Source organism: Odontesthes bonariensis, chromosome 6 (assembly GCF_027942865.1).
Source record: "Odontesthes bonariensis isolate fOdoBon6 chromosome 6, fOdoBon6.hap1, whole genome shotgun sequence".
Lineage (NCBI taxonomy): Eukaryota > Metazoa > Chordata > Actinopteri > Atheriniformes > Atherinopsidae > Odontesthes > Odontesthes bonariensis.
In genome coordinates this window covers 38,142,534-38,161,820 of record NC_134511.1, presented here as the reverse complement: position 1 = coordinate 38,161,820, position 19,287 = coordinate 38,142,534, and the positions used below count along the sequence as shown (strand labels likewise).

The window sequence follows — 19,287 nt, the reverse complement described above, 5'->3', positions numbered from 1 at the left end:
ACCCGTTAGTCCAATCAGGATTCTCCCCCCATCGACAAGGGTGTGTCACCATCACGTTAGCCTCAATGAAAACACAGCAGCCTTAGCTTCTAAGCTAGTAACGCAATTTGGACTAAATCAGCTGACAGCGCGATTCCCGTTGAAGCGTACCTCGACAAGCGCATGACCTGGGATGTCTGCAGCCGACTGGTACGCTCACAAATCGCTCGGAGACGGACTCTTCTGGATCCAGGAGAGATTCTACCAGTCGGATAACCGGGCCAACATCTGGCTGCTGCGCGGCACACACCAGGACGTGGTGATCGACACGGGTCTGGGTTTGAGGAGCCTACCCGATTACATCGACAGCAATGGACTGCTGGGCAAAGACCCTCAGAGGAAGAACCCGCTGCTGGCGATCGCCACCCACGCCCACTTCGACCACTCTGGAGGTCTGCATCAGTTCCAACAGGTGGGCGTCCACAGCGCAGAGGTCGATGCCCTGGCCAACGGAGACAACTTCGAGACGGTCACCTGGCTCAGCGACAGGGAGATAGTGGAGCCTCCCAGTCCAGGATGGAGGGCAAGGCACTACAAAGTCAAGGCTGTGCAGCCCACACACATACTGCAGGAGGGTAGGCAGGAGATGCAGCCGTTGCAGATACGATGTATGGTGGGGTTGCAGTTATGTGATCAAGACCATGTATATATGGTGTTACTTAACTAAGGAAACATACTGTGTGTCTTACTGTGATGGGTTTCATGGGCGCACCGAAGTAAGAAGCAGTAAATGGCATATTCTTCTTCTTGTTTTTAGAGGCTAGGGGTTGTGTAGTTTAGCAGGGGCGATTTTAGGATCTGGTCTTTAGGGGTGCCCAGCCCCCAGTGCTCACAGAGGCACATTATTTCTCACTAATTGAGGCGAACTAGTACATTTATAAATTTTGGAGCCGTATTAGTTTTGCTTTGAGTAGTGTTTTCCCCTACAACATTCAATTTGGACCTCTTCATTTCAAAAGGCTTGACAGGGATAACAGAGAGCCTGAGACAAATATTGAAGATAACTCAACATTTATTTTGGGAGTAAAGAGTTAAAACAAAAACAAATGCTAGAAAATAAATAAAATGGTCACTGAAATAATGCATCCTTGAGCAAAAAAAAAAGTGTTTTTGCATAATATAATATTTAAAAAATGTGCTGAGCCAGGGCGTGCCGAGCATTCTCACGGTGGTGCCTTGGCACCACTAAAAATACCCTAGCCTCGCCCCTGGTTCTTAGACAGTTGGAAATACCGTATTACCTAACATCTGATGGGCTATGAGACAGCCAATTTGTCAAGGGGTGGTGAGCATCCAGAGCAGACTGTGAGGATAATTTGGAAGACAATACGTGACCAAATCCGCTTGTTTCCATTGGTAGATACTATCTCGCACAGCAGAGCTCATCTATTTTTAGCCAGCGTGCTGATAACTTTGACAGATTCAGTTACTTCCAAGGAGGGAGGAAGACATTGCGAACGACTGGCATCATACTTACTGAAAGAAGTCCCCGAAGCAGCAACGCATACACAGTACTGATACAGCCATCACCCATCATTCTGTCAGACCGTAAAGAATCATGTCTTTGAAGATCGGCAAGTAACTATCTGAATCAATGTGCCTAATCTATCTGAATGTAATCATTCAAAAACAGTTCATATTGTTTAAATCCACTCATCCATACATCTCTCACAATATCAGTGCCTTTGGTCACTTTTTTTGTAGCAAATTGTCACTATAAAGGTTGTTGCAAAACGCTTGTATCACAGATAGTGTTGCATTTGGCTTTTGGAGTTTGGTCCAAATTTAGTCTTTCAACCTGTCTACTCTGTATTTTTGCAGAGTGTTATTTCTACTCTGTTGGTCAATACTCTGACTTGTTCTGCTGTGTCAGAGCTGCTGCTGCAGTGCAGTCAGAATATCTCATTGCTTGGTGTGTTGGCTTCATCCTTTTGTCACACTGTGCTACTCATACCTGATTTGGATCAAATAGAATCAATAGATGATATTCCAGACTCTATATATTATAGTAATATAAGAGGGCATGTGGGAACACAGTGATTCTAACTAGTCAAACCAGAAGAGACATTCAGTTTGTTGTGTACTACACTTATAGAAGTCCAGTGAAAGAGTTTAAAAACTTGGTTCCAATTGACTTTCTCTGTCTCCTGTCTAGGTGATGTCATTAACCTGGGCGACAGACAGCTGACTGTGCTTCATATGCCAGGGCACTCTCGGGGAAGCATTTGCCTCCATGACCGTGACAATAAGTTGCTCTTCAGCGGAGACGTGGTGTATGATGGCTCCATGATTGACTGGCTACCCTACAGCCGGGTCAGCGACTACATCAGCAGTTGCGAGCGTCTGGTGGGGCTGGTGGACAGCGAACAGGTAAAACTGAAACCCACTAGGGGGCAATACAGAAAATGCCGCTCATTCTTCACACACTTTTTTCTAATTCATTTTTAAAATTTTTCAGATTAACTGATATTTGCTGCCACAATATACCGGATACTATTATTTGATATTTTTGTAATACAAATGGCGTTACTGTGTTAATCTCCTACCTCTAAATCTGTGATGTTCACATTGAACTGATATTTATTCACTGCCTCAGTTGAATTCAACAATTTACCACTAACGGTTCTTTAAAAGATGAGTAGACAGTCCAGATTCTGCTTGAGAAATGTTACAACTCATTATCCAGCAGTGCGTGTCGCACACACAACACATCGGTTCAATAATTGAATCATTTTGAAATCCCCCAGGTTGACCAAGTACTCCCAGGGCACTACAACACTTTTGGTGCAAAGCGGCTCCATCGGATTGCATCCACATACATCACCAGAGCTGGGACATGCCCTGCAAAGTTCTCCACTCTTGCCTGGCAAACATTGGCTGGGATGGCGCTGAGGGCATCCAACCCGCGGTGTGCCTGCTAATGAGAGCGGATCGTGGACCTGGAAGAAGCACAAGTGCACAGAGAGATGTGTTAAGATGGAGGACCTAAAATAATGGAGGGGTAGGGGATATGTATATATGTACCTGATGTAACGCTGTTCATTCACTTATGTAACCCAACAAAATTGTCATAATTGCCAAATTTAGTCTAAAATTCCTGCTGGGTTACAGAAGTCAATAATCAGCTTCATGTGAATCATTTAATATATAAAGCATTAAGAAGTGTTATTCAGTTATTTAATGATGAATATATGTATGTTTGTCTCAATATGATATTAGATATATGGTTTTTATACTTTATGCAGATGTGAAGTTACAATAGCACAACAATGGTACAACTGTGCACTACAAACAGAACATGGAGCTTTGGTTTCTCCTCTGAGGCATTTGAAACAGTCAGTATGGCCATAGCTTTCCTCTATGCATATTACAACACTCAGTGAAGACCTAGTGTTCACTACCTCCTATGTTTGTAAAAGTGCTTTGTACTATTGACTAATCTACGGCTTTGCTATCGAAACACTGACAATAAAATGTCCGTTATGCCTGCCTATCTCGATTCGTTTGCTGCACAGATTGCTGTTGCTTCAGTCCGTCACATTAGTGGGCCTCTTTATCTCTAATGGGATTTCTTTGTACAAGAGAAAAATGAAAGGAAAACATGACTGGCCAGAATACGATCGATCTCTTGTTCAAAGTCTCTACTAAAAGCCTGTTTCTGACCTGATGGAAAGCTAACACTTTGTTTGTGAAGGTGCTCATGGTAATGCAGACGGGATACGGGAAGTAGAATGAAGAAACAGGCCTTAACAGTTTTAACCTTTTTTCTGGGTTAAAGTTTAGCTTCAAGTGTCTTGTCTTTATAAAATGTATCTTATAAGATTCATAGTGAGGAATTCTGATTTCAAAACCAGTTAAAAGGATCGGCTTTAAATAAATGATTTAGCGAGATAGGTTTTTTTCCTTGATAAAATCTTGACATTAATATTCCTGGCAGATAGTATTGTCATGCAGACTTGACAGACATGGATGTAAAAATAAACTAGGCAGTTGTAGGGTTGATAAAACATTTATTATAATTAATGTTATATTATTAAAACAAGAGATTCTCACATTTCTCAAATTATTTCCCCGGTTTAGGATAGCGTACATGCAGAACACAGTGCCTGCGAACAAGGTTTACTTGCAAGGTAATAACATTCAATGTTATTTATTCCTAACAGTTAAAGATCTGCATGTTATCTGTTAATATTATGATAATCATGATTCAATGCAGCTGCATTTATAAAATCAATAATGTAACAAAAGACAAAGAGAGGTTTATCCGTTAACTTATAAAAATGAATTTACAGTAAGGAAGGCTGCATTTCCAAGCGCGAGACAAATCTTAGTATAAGTGGTTGCTTGAGTTCTGAGTCCCAGGATGGGAACAGCTTCAAAGTCCACAATAATCAACAGAGACAGAAAAAAGAAGAGGCTCCGATGCTTTTACAAGGGACACTGTTAATATTTGATTTGTTTCATGTAATAAAGAGGTAACTGCTGTGAGTTGTCCAACATGGCAACTATATTAATAGAAAAAAAAGAAAAACAGGTGGCAATGCAAACAAATAATTTAATTTCTCCTCTCTCCAGCATCAAACTGGTGGTTGACAAGAGTTTTCTGTATGCGGTTTCATAGAACCTTTTTCCCAAATACACCAAACAAAAATGATTTCATGATTTTTTTCATTATAACAGAGTGATAAATGTTTTGCATTGCACTGGGCTTCACATAGGTAGGAATCATTTTACAGTGAAAACCCACAATACAGCAGAGAGTGTAGCAGGATTTTAGGTATGGCTTGGGTTTGCAATGCTACTTAAACTTTGGCTGAAACGAATTTTGAACGCAAGGATTTATTACTTGGTTCTGATGGCTGTCCATCAATGACGTGCAGGTAAAAATGTAAAGGTAAGTCACATGAACTTACTACAGAATTCATTCACGATGCTGAACAACCAATCAGAGTGATGTCTCTCTCTGCCCTACCCGACAGCGAGTTAACGTAATAAATTGGATGGAAAAAAGCTCAGACGGAGTCTGATAGAGCCAACGCCGCATTACACACTGAAAATACAAGAGAGACGGACGGCCCGAACACTCCAGATGTTCTCGGTGGCCGATTGTCGGCTTGGTGTATAAGAGCCCCAAGGACCAAACCGCAGATTTTTACCCTGATGAGATCACAGTCATAACAGTACAGTAAATACGGGCGTTTAGGTTGAGCTTTCACCCGATGTAAAATGATCTCAAGTAGTTCAACATTTCAATTGTAAGTAAAGTCATGCATAAAAACAGAACGGTGCATAGTCGTTTTAGGAGCCTCACATAAATCATGTGTTGCACAAATAATTAGATCAGTACACAGAGGCAGATATCACAGTACAGCCAACAAACACCAGTCCTTCCCTCTATATGTAACAGTTTCTAATATTATAAAACTCTTGACTGATTATACCATACGCTCATCTTATATGTTCATTTTGCTCCTTACCACCGGCCTAAATAGGATCAAGACTGCAAACACTAATAACATAGCATCCATTCAAAATAGAATTGGTGCACTGGGAGGGATGAAACAATGTTTGAGTGGCCAGGATGGCAGATGCAGAGACCAAAACAAAAGGTTTTCCAGTTTCAAAGTTAGATTTCAGAGAAAAACACTTATATAGTATATCGTGGTATGTATCTAAGCCAGTCCATAGCTTTTTAGTTTACTTTCTCCCAAGCAGCAGGACCATCATTTCTCAAAACAAGCAGAGTACCTCCCATTTTCAAAACTGTGGAAACCCAGTAACCCCAGCAGTGATTGTCACCAGTCCTTTGTGTTGTGAAGACATTCCAGTTTGACCCGGGAAGGTCTTCATAATCCATCCTCCATCAAAAGGCAAGCTGGATGCATCCTCCTCAGGGATGTGCACGTGGCTAAGCAGTTTGCCTGAGTTTAGTTCACTTGTTAAGCCAGTTAAACCACAATTTTATGAGCAGTTACCTTTAAGCAAACACAAAATCTCCATCCAGTAACCAGTTCACACCTGACTTTGGAGCCAGTTACGGGGGTCGAGTCTGGCCCTGAGGTTCCTAAGGCTGCGTCGAGCAGGGGACGGCCTGGAGAAGGGGGCTCCCTCAGAGGACTCTGGGCTGTGGCTGCCCTCACTGTTGCTGGAGCTGTTGCTTGAGGTGGAGCTGGAGCAGGAGAGCGTAGTCTGTGTGCTGCGTTGTGACCGAGGTGAACAGGAGGAGATGGGGAGAGGGGCAAGTAGCGATGAGGGAGGAGGCTGGCAGGAGCATTGGAACGTCCCTCCTCCGCCGTACCCCCTCCCTCGAAGAGTGCTGAGCTTAGCGTCCAGCGAAAGAGTGCGTGGCCTCAGACGGGAGGGGGAAGATGACGAAAGGGAGAAGTTTGAGGACGGCTCGGGCCAGCCATGGTGGTGAGAGCAGGGGCTGGTGCTACAGTGGCTGTCGCTGTCTGACGTCAGACTTGCATCTGAGGACAGCAAACCCAGCTGTGGGCAGCGGTGAGGGCTCATAGGGCTCCGGGTCAGTCGATGAGGAGTGCAGGGGCTGTGGCCAGACAGGTGGGAAGTACACTGATGACGGAAACCAGCACTTTTTGTACTGTTTTCCTCAAACACAGACATCCAAGGAGAAGAGGTGCCCAGCTGGCTGCGGAGCTCCAGCTCCTGCATCCTCCGAGCCAAAATGTCTGACACAGTGCTGAGGTTGTCAGATGACTCAATAACTGCAGGAGACAAACAGCAAAACTCATTATACAGCTGGAGATCAGATGTCCAAAGGATTTTCATTTGACTCGATCAAAAAGTGTTGATTAAAGCAATACAATGTAACTTCTCAAAAAGCCCACTATGGAGCTCCCCCTACAGGCTTGGAGGTAATGTACGGTTACACTGTCGTAAATACAACACCCTTTCGCTTTCACGTTTCACGTTTGTTGACGAACTGGCGAGGAGTCAGAAGGTGCAAGCTATGTCGACCGATAAGGTAAGAGTAATCAAAATGTACCTGGGAGCGTGAGAGGGGTCTATTTGTTTTTGCAGTAGGTGTGCCAGAAAGTAAGTCGAAGTACTTCCGCTCAGCTCCCGGGCCGGTCCAGCAAAGTTACATAGCGCAGTTTTTCCAACTCAGACCCCCGAAGGGCATAGGAGACAGGCCAATCGTAATATTAAAACTCATTCTAGCCGCACAATTTTTTTCGAGCTGTTATTTTAAGGTAGAAATGTTACATAGTATTGCTTTAAGTAATCAACATTTGATAAAGGTAATTTCATTGAATGTGGCTGTAGAGACATGTTTGCAATTTGTGAAACACAAACTTCAAACCAAAAACTGCAACATGACATTTGAACATCTATCTTTGAGTTTATAGGAGGAAAAACACTGCAGTTATTACACTTAAGTGGTTAGATTTTTCTTTCCCAAAAAATAAGCCTTTTAGACTTTTGTTTCAGGTCATACATTGTTCGTGTGGAATAATGGTGTCTTATGATAATGTCAAATCTTCCAGTATGGATGTGTCTGAGTGTTGATTATATACGACGATAAAACAAACTTGTACAGTAGTATTGTTTTTCCAGCACCATCGTGCTATCAAGTTGAAGCAGATCCTTATTGTTCAAATTCGGCCCAGCCTCTTGCAACTGCAACCTAATTCATATGAAGCCCTAGACCTGCTACTTCACCTGTCGTTGTAATAGGATGAGAGCAGAGCACGAATCTCAGCGGACACAGCGTTATCCTGCAGCAGAAGACCCTCACAGGAGGGTGTGGCAAGAGGGGCTGCCAAGGAGGGTTAGGAAAACCATGAAGGGAGTTGGCAAGAGAGAAAAGGGTGGAACGGATAGGAGGTGTGTATTGATGTTCATGGCAAAAAAAAAAAAAAATCAATAAGGATTTGAGTGTGTTTAAAGGAGTGATGAGAAGAAAAACAAAATAACTCATTCATGGATGAGGGTTATTTACCCATCATAATGAATGTCGATGGAAAATGTGGAGATCATAAATAATTTATCGTCACACAACGTAATAAGGATGGACAGAAAATAAAAGTGGTGGATTCAGGGCACATGGGAAAGTGAAAAGGACAAAGAGAAACAGAGAAACAGAAGACAGAAAGTGAGTCAGCACTTCAGAAATAAGACCCCTTCTATCTACAGAACAGAGAGGCAAAGCAGAGTGTGAGTTTGACATATTGCGGAAATTGAGGAAAATGTAATTGTGACAGAGTCTTTCATGCACATGCACCCATGGAATTAAAAGTACACGCAGCCACATGCAGTGCAGGTACAGTGCTTCCTTTCCCAGATATTTTTTTCTACACCCTGATAAAGTTCAAACTAATGCAAACTTTTTTTAAAATTGAACATCAACAGAATAGAAGACTTACCCATTTCATGGTAAAGAGAGCCCTGTTTTGGTGTAAGTGGTGCCGGTTTCCTTGGCGATGGAAGTTCAATTTTCATCACGTCATCACAGCATTGCTTCCATTGGCCTGTTTAATTGAACAAATTATGACCTTCATCCAAGCAGTTAGCTCAGTTTGAAAATATACAACACTACAGGAGTAGTTCAGAGTTCTTCAAGTGACCTTGACTGTATGTACTGGTTGTATATCACATAAACGTCCTAGCCTAGCCTATCCTGTCCTAACCTATGCTACAGCATAGCCAACACTTACTCATATCATAGAAATGCTGCCAAAAGGCTTCCATCCAGCGGTGTGTGTCCTCCCGGCTGTCTGCGGTCAGTGTGTGCGTGACTTCCTCCCCTCCGTACTGGTTACTGATGCAGATGTTCTGAACTTTACTATGAGGGTCCTTCTCTGACGCACGTATTCGGGTTTCCTGATACAAAAGAGCGACAAAGAACACTTGTAATTATCTGCCACAACATGCCCAATGCTGGGAATGAGAGCCAGAGCTCCTGAATTGAATTCAATTATCTTCTGCAACAACTGTTCATTACGGCAATTGCAATTGTTAAATCCCCACTGACAACAAGCCCTCATTAATAAAGCTACCAATTAGTCCTCTTCCAAACCATTTCCCTTCAGCAATTACCCAACAAAAAGAGCAAACTCCCAATTCCCACCTCCTTGCTCAACTCCAAGTGGGCCTTGGTCTGTTTGTGACCACTAGATGGTGGTGTTGTCCCATTTATGCATTGGCTACACTAGGATCTCTGAGATAGAGAGGATTGCACTGACTTGATCTGACACTTGGTTTTTGGTTAGCTGTGTGCTGAGGGTCAGAAGCAACAAATAACAGAATGAATCACTGTGGAGTGAATAAGAAGCGCTAAAGGTCTTAATTCTAAGACAATAGCACAGGAAATAGGATGATCGGATACCTGACCGCCAACTGAATCTTTTCAATCTTTTATATACACATATACAATATATTCAGAACCTGACAAACTTTTGACCTCTTAGTAGCTCAAATGAGGCAGATGAGGGCTTTTTGCACAAGGGAAGCCAGTGAACAGTTACTGGGAGAAAGCCAGTTTCTTATCTACTTTTTAAAATCAGATACTAGTTGGCTAGAGATTTAAACTGGCAGCAATCCAAAAGCCTTACCATCTATTCTGCTATTGCCTTAGGTGTTGCCAAAAACACACAGCTATGGGTTCTGTAAGGTCGGATCAACATCAATTTTACTCGATTCAGAGGGGTTTCTCTGTTTCCTAAAATCTATTCTTTTTCTTGCCTTGTTGATGCCGATGGTGAAAGCTGGCTCAACGTTAGCCTCCACATCCTCTTGCCGGTGGTAACAGGAAAGGCTTGCTCCTTTTAGAACAGCGTACACTTTTGTCCAGCTCTGACGGTCACCTCCACACTGCTGCAGGGTAAACAGTAGCACAAAAGAAACACAAAGCGAGATGGCAACATGAGAAGGAGAGGAGGAGAGCAGTGGTGGGGGAGGAGAGGGCAAAAGTAAGTCAGAAGCAAAACCAAAAGCTAGCAAAATCCCTTAGAGGAATACCCCACTTCAGTGGTGCAAACATCTGCCAACTTACCTTTACTTTCAAACATCCACTCATCATCTGTTGGGTCATACAGTGGGGCTGAGCTGCGAGGCGGCAGCACACACTGCCATAGAGTGGCAGCCAGTACGAACACTCTTCTACAGAGAGATAGTGGATGGAAAGAAAAAACAAACAGCATGAATACATAAAAATATTCCAACGTGGCATTCAAAATTCAGACACACTCCTCATCTCCATGTCACACCGCCCTTCATTAACACACAAAACAGAGCACTTGGGCATAAAAGAGTGGCAGCTGCAGGGAGTGTCATGAAGGGCAGCTATGAAACTTTACAGCAGGCCGTGGGGCCAATGAATTAAACAAAAGGGGCCTGTCTGTCTCTGAGTCTGGCCCCTTGTTACCCCACATTATTACAGCTTTACACAGCAGTCACCCAACTAGCACAGCCTTTATTATTGTGACCTTGAAAATGGCTGTCTGTCAGAGAACATGGGAGAACATAAAAAAGAAGGACGGGCACCATGTGCTGTTGTGGAGGAAAGTGTCAGAACGCTAGGAGAAGACAGGAGACAGTGATGAGTGAGACAAGGAGAGACGAAACAAAAGAGAAAAAAAATAGAGACAGATGGCTAATCTGGCAGAGAAAGCAGAAAGCTGGTGAGGCCACAGATTGATGGAGGCTGCCACTCACCGTTGCCTGAAATGGTGAGGTCATGTGTGCGAAAGCTGTCTTGGACGTGTGACAGCGACAGGGTGGTATGAGCTAAGAGGTGGTACTTGGGGCCCCTGGTAACACACATAAAAAAAGAAGGTAAGAAAAGGTACTTTTCAATACATACTTTACTATTTTGTCATTTACAATGACAAAAGCTTTTCATACGTATGCCCACCTGCGTGTAAACTAGCCATTATTTCAAAGCAAACTTACGGTACAGAGGGAACCGGCAGCAGGAGAGGGGCTGCCCCTCCATTGCTGACAGGACTACATGGTCCGGGCTCCATCGCTGCTCGGAGCTTCTTCCCTGCTGATCGCCCAAGTGAAGAGCTTAGTTTGCTTGCTAGTTTCCTTGGTGTGCTTCCCGCAGAGTAGTCATCCTCTGAGCAGCAGCTATACAGCTCAACACGCAGCTGAAAACCCGGGCTGGCTTCACTACTGCACAAGTACAGACATATGAAAACCATTACAGTAAATGTAATTCAAAAGCACCAGTAGAAAGTAACTGAGCATGACACGATGCTGCTACTGCTGATGTGCTGCTACTTACTAAAACATTTTGGGCAGAAATCTTGCACTTTTTTAAATATTCCAATCCACTACAATTTGGCAACTTTTATTACATATTACATTCTCCAAACAAATCAATTAAAACTATGCATTAGTTTATACTCCCACTGATATCACCTTGCTAAATTTGTAATAAAGTTGAATATGTTCTAGAAACAAATAAGAAATACCGAAAAATACATGTTTTTAATCAAATTTTGAGAGCCTCCATGATTTTGAACTCTGGATGGAGCCATTTAGCATAATGAGTGTTTTTACTACATTTTCTTCTGTTGCCAAAGTTGAACTCAGAATACAATGTTACCTACAAGAGTATATGTCACTAAAACCTCTAAATATTTGAATCACCACTGCTCAGATCATGACAGAGTTGCTTGGTCAGATAGCTTACAATATGATTGTGTTATCGAAGCAAATATCGGTGAGTGTCCGGTCCACTATCACCATGTCCGTGTCAAAGATCTCTCCTCCCAGCTGCAGCAGGCAGAACACCGCACACCGATGAAGCTCTACAAAAGGACAAAGTGGAAAGATTGAAATAAAATCTCAAAGAAACCACATTTATGAGACATCTCAAATGCTTTCAAATAGTGGCTTAACTTGAAAACTAATTTTCAGCACCAAAATTTTGAAATCTGGAAGCCATAAGTTATAACAAAGTTGTGAATCCAGAGGCTACTGTAGATACGGTATTTGTCCAGAGAAGAGGAAGCTTGAAAGAAGATCGGGTCCTGCACCTGGCCCCCAAATAATTCTGTCATTGTTCGTTTCAGTTGAGTGGTCAGCCATGCAAAGAATCACAAAGAACCACTAATGGGCATTTTGCTGGTAAAACTAAAGCGCAATCATATAAATATTGTGTTGTACTATGTACTCAAATTAATGTAGGAATATATTCCATATTTTTTTTATCAAGAATGTGTAATGTCCCTTGGAGGCATGTTTCATTATACTTACAGGAAAGTCAAACTAATTGTGCCAACAAACACCACATATCATATCCACCTTGTACACTGATGTCTTTTACACTCAATTATAACCAATTTTAATTAAAAAAATTAGTCATCCAACAAATAAAATTAAATCTGGACATTTAATTGGAACACTGTTCTTGTTTCAGTACATACATGGAATGGGAATTTAATCAAATTGACTCAAGTATGCGACACTGTGCACTGTGTGTGAAAAATTTAAGATATTCTGTTGCTTCTAACTTTCTTTATGCAAGATAATTGTATATGTGAGTATGGCCAACTGCAGTTATTAATATCAGGATTTTATTAGAGCAGAGCGGCAGACTCAAAATGCTTTAAGTGACCAAGAGTTGATACATAGTCTTAATGGGCTGCTTTTCTGTCACCATTTCTGTCTTGATTAGCCATCTGACAAAAGAAACAGAAAAAAATGTGAATGACAGCAGCTTTATTGGGAGTTTGGATGCATTAGTGACAGGGTTTATTTCTACAGTTTGCTGCTGCACAGCAGCATTCCTTTATCCCTCTGAACAGGACACTGTCATGTAAACAGCATCTGATTACCTTAACCTGTATAAAACCATATTCAGAGGAAGTAGCAATAAAATGAAACTATGTAGAAAAGGCCAGTTTTAGTCGCATTCTGTGAACATTTATACACCCTTTTCACCCTATTACGTCCTATCATTATCGCAGCATTTTGCAACACATTCTGCTGCTTTACGATGCATGATCTCAGCTGAAGCAGAGTCTGAACAGGACAGGGGCAGTGTGGGCGTGACGTGAGGTCGATTACTGTGCATGTAAAACTAGCCTCCAATGCTAATCTCTTATTCCAAGTATGAGCTTAATTCTTGAACAAATCCTTGCTGGACAAGTGAGAGAAAAACACACTTTACCCCTCGTTGCTTCCTGGGTTAGCTTGATGCCTTGGTGTGTTTAAGGACCTTGACGAACGGCCTCATTAAGCTTTGCTGAGAGTATAATACCTGTCTCTGGAGTTCATTTGTATGCACAGCACATCCAGAATAATTCCATTCTACCGGCCAGGAGAGTGACTGAGCACTGAGACTATTATTATGGCTGTGCAGGGGTTAACCCAAATTAACTTTATCAAGGTGGTGGGAAAAACCTGTAATACAAAATTTACAATGGTTTTCTGTTTTCAGTTCACCACTTAACTCTGAAATACCATCAAGACCACTAAGGGGCATTTCTGTTGACCTGGCTAACAGAAATGTTCCAGTGGAAAAAAGGCTTAGCTCCCTTCAATGCACAACAGGTTTAATTTGTGTTCAGTTACAGTATTCCCTGCTCAACTAATAATGACGTTGGTGGTTCTCAGAGCCAGGAGGCAAAGCCAGCAACACTGAAATGTTGGATCAGGTTGTGCTGCCACAAGTTTGTACATGTCTACAAAACAATTCAAGTAAATTATGGATTACTTTTGTAAAGCTGCTCCAGTAACAGATGCAGAAAATACATCATTTTACATTGTCCATATGCCTAGTTCAGTGGGAGTATCTTAAGTCAACTCTATTTAAAAATATGCAACACTCCTGAGTGAGTGGGGAATATTATTTTTTGTTCCAAAATCACAGGATAATTCAAGTCAAACCGATTCATTAGAAAAAGCTTCCAAAAACACAGTCAGCATCTCTTAATAAATCATTTTATGACTGTGTGAAGCCACAGACCACTTCCCTCAGATAGTCATCACTAATAAAACCTACAGATATAAACCATTCATAAGCCATCCATGAATTTCTTCACACACAGAAGGTGGCTCCTCACCTCCTTTGTTCTTGAAGTACTCTGTATCTTTCCACATGAGAGGGATCCGAAGATCTGGAATGACAACAGACAGGGGATTAGACCACAAAAATGTTAATCACCTAAACTGTCCAACTGGTGTGTGTTTGTCTCCTTGCTCGTCCTGCTTTCAGTCACTGGCAGAACTATCCACAGCTAATTACTGACTGTGTGTTGTGTACTCTCCAGCTGGGTAGCAGATATGCAGCAGTGCCCCCCGTAAACCTCCACCCACAAAGACACAGATGCTCCCACCAGTCTCACATCTCATTAATATTCCTTTTTTCACCTGCGTTCCAAAACCAAATCAAAGAACAACAAATGCATACTAATGTTATTTTGCTTCTTGGAGTGAATTATCTCTTTGCAGTGAAAGCAAGTTGCCATTAGCTCCACATTTATAGTCCTGAAGAAATGTAGTTATCATACATTTTTGAATCCCATAAATCCCACCACCCTCATTTCAGAAATACACTTTTTTTTTTCATTACATGCCTGAGATTGCCACTTTTCCTTTGCATGGGAGTCTGCCATCCATCGGCCCTGCATCTGATGATCTGCGAGGGATGTTCTGCATGACCTGAGCTTCCTTCATCCTCTGCAGCTCTGACATGTAGGCCATGATACGAGTGCTGCACGTCTGCAGGCTCTTTGCTGCCTCCAAAGCCTGGTCTCTTTGGGAGCAAGCAGCCAGCAATTTGCAGGCTCCATCACGCATCCGGATCTCATGGTCGATCTTCTTCTGAATGTCACTGTCCTGCAAGAACAAGGGGTGGTGGAGGTTGAAAGAAAGGAAACAGACGTGGTTAAGAAAATGAGGCTCAAACGATGGATCTGGACAAAAAGCAAGATGGAGAACGTCATCAGGAAAGTGCAGGCAAACAATCACAAACATCACAAACAATGATACAGAAAATGGCATTTTAGGCAGAAAACATAGAATGAAGATGCAGAATGAGTAAATTGCAGGTCACCTGGGAATATATTGGTAAAGTGTTTCAAAGCATTCCGGATTCTGTGTTCATAGGTGTTTATGCATGACCTTTTGCCCTTTACAGAACTGCCCAGCAGACATTTGGATGTTGAATAATTTAGTTCAAAGTTACTGATGCAACAAACACACACTCAAACAGAAGCAGCAACACATATCAGGTTTGAGAATACATAATGACACTGTCAAACACTGAAAGTCTGCCAAACAAGACACACACACACACACACACACACACACACTTGGTGATCTCTAACCGATTTCCCTTTTCTCAACTAGATTTCTCAAAGGAGAAAAAAGAAGATTTTCACATTTGACCTGGGTTATCTGGAGCAAATGTCCCCCCTCTAGTGATCAAAAAGACTCTTCAAACTTATTCAGGAGTACACAGTTAATGTTGACACATTCACAAGCCCCAGCTCATGCATACAATGCATCTTCCTAAATCCTTAAAACTGCCGGCTTTGATGATGATGTCCAGGGTTTTAAAAGTCTCTAAGCCCTCTTTCACTCAGTCAGCTGGACAAAAACACTCTCGATGAGCTTGAAGTGGAGATAGTGAGACAAATCCTGTCAGCGAGAAGAGCAACAGAAACTCCAGGAGGAACTATGAATGAAACAAACACCAAGATAAAGCTAATTTGTTCTGACCTTGAGTGTTAGTGCTAATGTCCTTCATCAACACCAAACACATTTGAATCATGCATTTGCTTCAATCTGGGAAATACGAATCAGAAAAATGATTTTACACTGACTGCACATGTGTAAGTGTGTTCCTACTCTCCAGTGATGCATTAACAAGAGCGCTATTCCAATATTTCTCATTTATCATCTCTCCCTCTCTGTCTGATTCCTATGAATTTTTTATTCTTTTCGTTTAAGCTTTTAAACATTCAGCGCTCATTTTCTTTTACCATCACTCACACTCCATCCATTTCACTTCACTGCCCTCAGTTGGCTTTTCTTTCTTCTCCTCCACACTTTCTTTCTCTTTCCTACTCATCTCGCTTTGAGCAGAGAACCAGTAAGAAAAGAATAAAGGGGATTTTTTAACTTAGAAGACAGCTTTTTGAACACTCTGATCCACTGGACTACAAAATGAGGTTTTGTGTAATTCTAAATTAACCACTACTTCGGAAAAAGTAACTGGCTTCAGGGGGTGTAAGCTGTAAATCTCCCATGGATATAACTAAAAGTCTCTAAACCAAACCACCAGAACATTTAAACTCTGTAAGTTGTAGCCTAAAACATGAGTTACAGCTTAGCTACAGCAGAAGGATATGACATTTAAGAGAAAAGAAAAAGAGAATACATTGAATCTAATGTCAGGTTTATTTATAAAAAAAAAGTGCAGAACTGAAAAAAATATATACACAGCGGAGTTAAGAACAAGGGCTCTACTGAGTATGGCTGTTTAATGCAATGTAGCAACACAAATAAACACTTTCCCTGGCTAAAAAGCAATTAGAGAACACTTGATTAAGAGAGAAACATGACCACATCATAACAACAGTAAAACATTCCAGTTAACTACTGTGAGATATAAGGGGGATATTCAATTTCAAAGCTCAAACGTTTATCTATAAAAGTTAATTATCTTTTCCTCCATCATAAACATTTCTTCTTTTGGAAAGAAATAAGTCATTTTAACTAATAATAGTTGAAAAGGGGAGAAAAATACACAAGCAAGCCTCTATTTATAGTGTTGATTTTGATCTGATGGATATGTAATGGATTGTTTTCTTGATTCTTGATGACTGTATATTTTTGTTATAAACAGTTGTAAATAAAAAGGGAAAAAAATAGCAAAACATTAGAAAGCTTTGTCCAAATTTCTTTGATGATAGCAGCATCTCAAAGAATGCACCATGCATCACTGAACCCAAGCCAGCTGATGGAAAGCATACACATGTACAGTACATGCACACACAGAGTAATGACGCTGTCATCATAGTCCAGTTAAGCACAGTAGGAGTTAGAGTGACCTGCTAGGAGGTGGTTCTGTATTTATAGCAGCTAAATTAACAGGCTTCTCCTTCTGGGCATCTCAGAATAGAGATTGTGCAGCCTAGATCTTAGTATAATCCACATGTCTGGCTGTATGTCAAGCTAAAACTGTACAACAAACTGACATCCTCACGGAAGCAAGGTACAAACACATCTAACAACACAAAATTATACCATAGGAGACAAGGAGTGGATGACAAACAAATGTTCTTTTATAATCTTTTATAAATACTCACCTGCACAGATAAACACCACTACAAAAATACACTCACAGTATGTGCTCGTGGTGGCAGGTGCTAGACCAGTGGGGATTGCCAGAAAGGCTGGCTGCCTGACATGGGGGCAGCGTGGGCAGCAGAAAGATTGAGGGCAGACTAAAGGTGGATGGGGTGCAAGTTAGGTATCAAGCAGGGACACGGACGACATGAGGTGTTGTAAAAAAAAAAAAAAAAACGGGGGACTTGCAGAGAGGTGGTGCTCACACTCATCCCTTTAGCTCTTTTTTCAAATGCCCTCCTTGGGCAGCGTGTGCCAGGTTACAAAAATCGTGACGTCCACCATCGGCCAAAACGCCACCAAAGAGCCCAAACGTTCAGCTATTGTAATGTCAATTTCAATGCTACGCAGTGTGTGAAGGGGAAATTGCATAAACACAGTCAAAGGGAGTGAAAAATGAGGAAAGGGGAAAAAAATAGAAAAAAAGAAATGATACTGCAGTGGGGAGAAAAAAGAAAAAAAACACACAAAACAAGAAAAGCTGAGGATAATATAAATCATTCAGCAAGAATGCTTAAGACTGAGCTCAAAAAGAGTCAGGAAAATATGAGAAAAATCTGGAAACAGAGGGAAAAGTTATCTGGTTGTATAAGCCAATCTGTTGTCAAGGTAATGAGGCAAAAAGATCTGCAAATGAACAGGCGTTGAAATAATTGGGAAAGCCATTTTTCTCAGAGACAGAAAAAAAACAAATGGAGATAAATGAAAACAAGAGTGCCTCCTTACAACTTGACAGTTGTGTTAATGGGTAAGGACAGAAAATCTCATAATAACAAGTAGGCAATTTACTTTGAGCGACACTTCTGCTTAAAACTCTTAAACACCCAGTCTAATTATCTAAAGCCATGCCAAGCTGCTCTGTTAGATTTCAGAGTGAAGAAGTGGAATTTACTTAGCTGTAATTTCTAAACCTTTCCTCCAATTTGTGCATAAACTCCCTTTAAATTAAAGCTCGAGTCCACACTTATTCATACTCATTACTCCACTGTAACCAAAACACATTTTTTTGTCCAAATATTTCTAGAGCTAAATCTATTTCTGCTGCAACAATGTTTAAAAGCATACATACGCTGTACATGAACAATGCTAACGTAACCTTTCAGCAGGTAATTTGAGGCCTCAGTAGATACCAGATGGTCACCTCTCTGTCTCCTCTCTATCCCATTTGGCTGTGTTGATCTACATTTGTGTGGCTGTGGGTGAGATCACAGGGATACTAGAACACACACATACACCTACACAAACATGCATTTGGGATTTGACGCCGCTGCAGATGGTGTGTAATGGTTTGTTTACGATGTGTTGTTCTGTATGAGTGGGCTTTCCTGTTCAGATCACTGACCCTTGACCTCTGACCTTATCACCACACAGGCCAAATGCCTGTAGTTACAGCATTGGGGTTAGCCCATATGGGTGAGGTTTAAAGGCTGATTCATACTCGGCGCAACCTCGCTCATACTAGCTGGTCGCAAATGGCGCAAACGGTCACGTGTCCCAAAATTCCGCCACGCCCCCCTTCGCAAGCTAGAAAATCCTCGCGCGGCGCAAGGGCGCGCACACAACTTTTTTTCTGACTTCGCGCGCGCTCCACCGGAAACAGCTGACCAAGAAAAAGAAAAAATGAACACTGCAGAGACCGCGGTGACCGAGAGGATGCGCCTCTACAAACATCTGTACGACACGTCTATGAAGTTACACTGGGACAACGTTTGACAAAGTTCGTCTTGTTGCAAAGGACGAACAATCCACCATCTCTTCTGTTTTTGCCGCAGCCGCTTAGCTCTGAGATACATATACAGTTCTACACCCAGAGTAAATTCATTCCGCATCAGATGTGCCAGCCTCTGCTGACGTGACACCACAGGTGGCATTGTGTATGCTTTCTTCGTATGCTTTTCAGCTTGTTTCCTCAACAGT

The 19,287-nt window shown here is 41.8% G+C and overlaps 2 protein-coding genes across 6 annotated transcripts in view; one reads left to right on the top strand and one right to left on the bottom strand.

The window, feature by feature from the left end:
• The first annotated feature begins 43 nt into the window (after positions 1–43).
• On the top strand, positions 44–3,532 carry mblac2 (metallo-beta-lactamase domain containing 2). Its single transcript, XM_075468728.1, has 3 exons — positions 44–614; positions 2,195–2,409; positions 2,787–3,532. Exons 1-3 carry the CDS (start codon positions 173–175, stop codon positions 2,958–2,960), a joined length of 831 nt encoding a protein of 276 aa, XP_075324843.1. The 5' UTR covers positions 44–172; the 3' UTR covers positions 2,961–3,532.
• Positions 3,533–3,992: 460 nt separating this feature from the next.
• rtkna (rhotekin a) overlaps positions 3,993–19,287 on the bottom strand; it is a 58,890-nt gene continuing 43,595 nt past the window's right edge. For 2 of the 5 annotated variants that reach the window (XM_075468724.1, XM_075468725.1), the window contains exons 2-11: positions 14,592–14,853; positions 14,079–14,132; positions 11,702–11,819; positions 10,954–11,178; positions 10,717–10,811; positions 10,055–10,161; positions 9,745–9,876; positions 8,718–8,883; positions 8,427–8,531; positions 3,998–6,764 (exon numbers count right to left, since the gene is read on the bottom strand). In XM_075468724.1, coding sequence (XP_075324839.1) covers positions 6,052–6,764; positions 8,427–8,531; positions 8,718–8,883; positions 9,745–9,876; positions 10,055–10,161; positions 10,717–10,811; positions 10,954–11,178; positions 11,702–11,819; positions 14,079–14,132; positions 14,592–14,853 — 1,977 coding nt within the window. In that variant the 3' untranslated portion in view covers positions 3,998–6,051. Of the gene's footprint in view, positions 6,765–7,718; positions 7,820–8,426; positions 8,532–8,717; positions 8,884–9,744; positions 9,877–10,054; positions 10,162–10,716; positions 10,812–10,953; positions 11,179–11,701; positions 11,820–14,078; positions 14,133–14,591; positions 14,854–19,287 lie in introns of those variants that run through there. The other 3 variants (XM_075468726.1, XM_075468722.1, XM_075468727.1) reach the window with 3 other exon arrangements.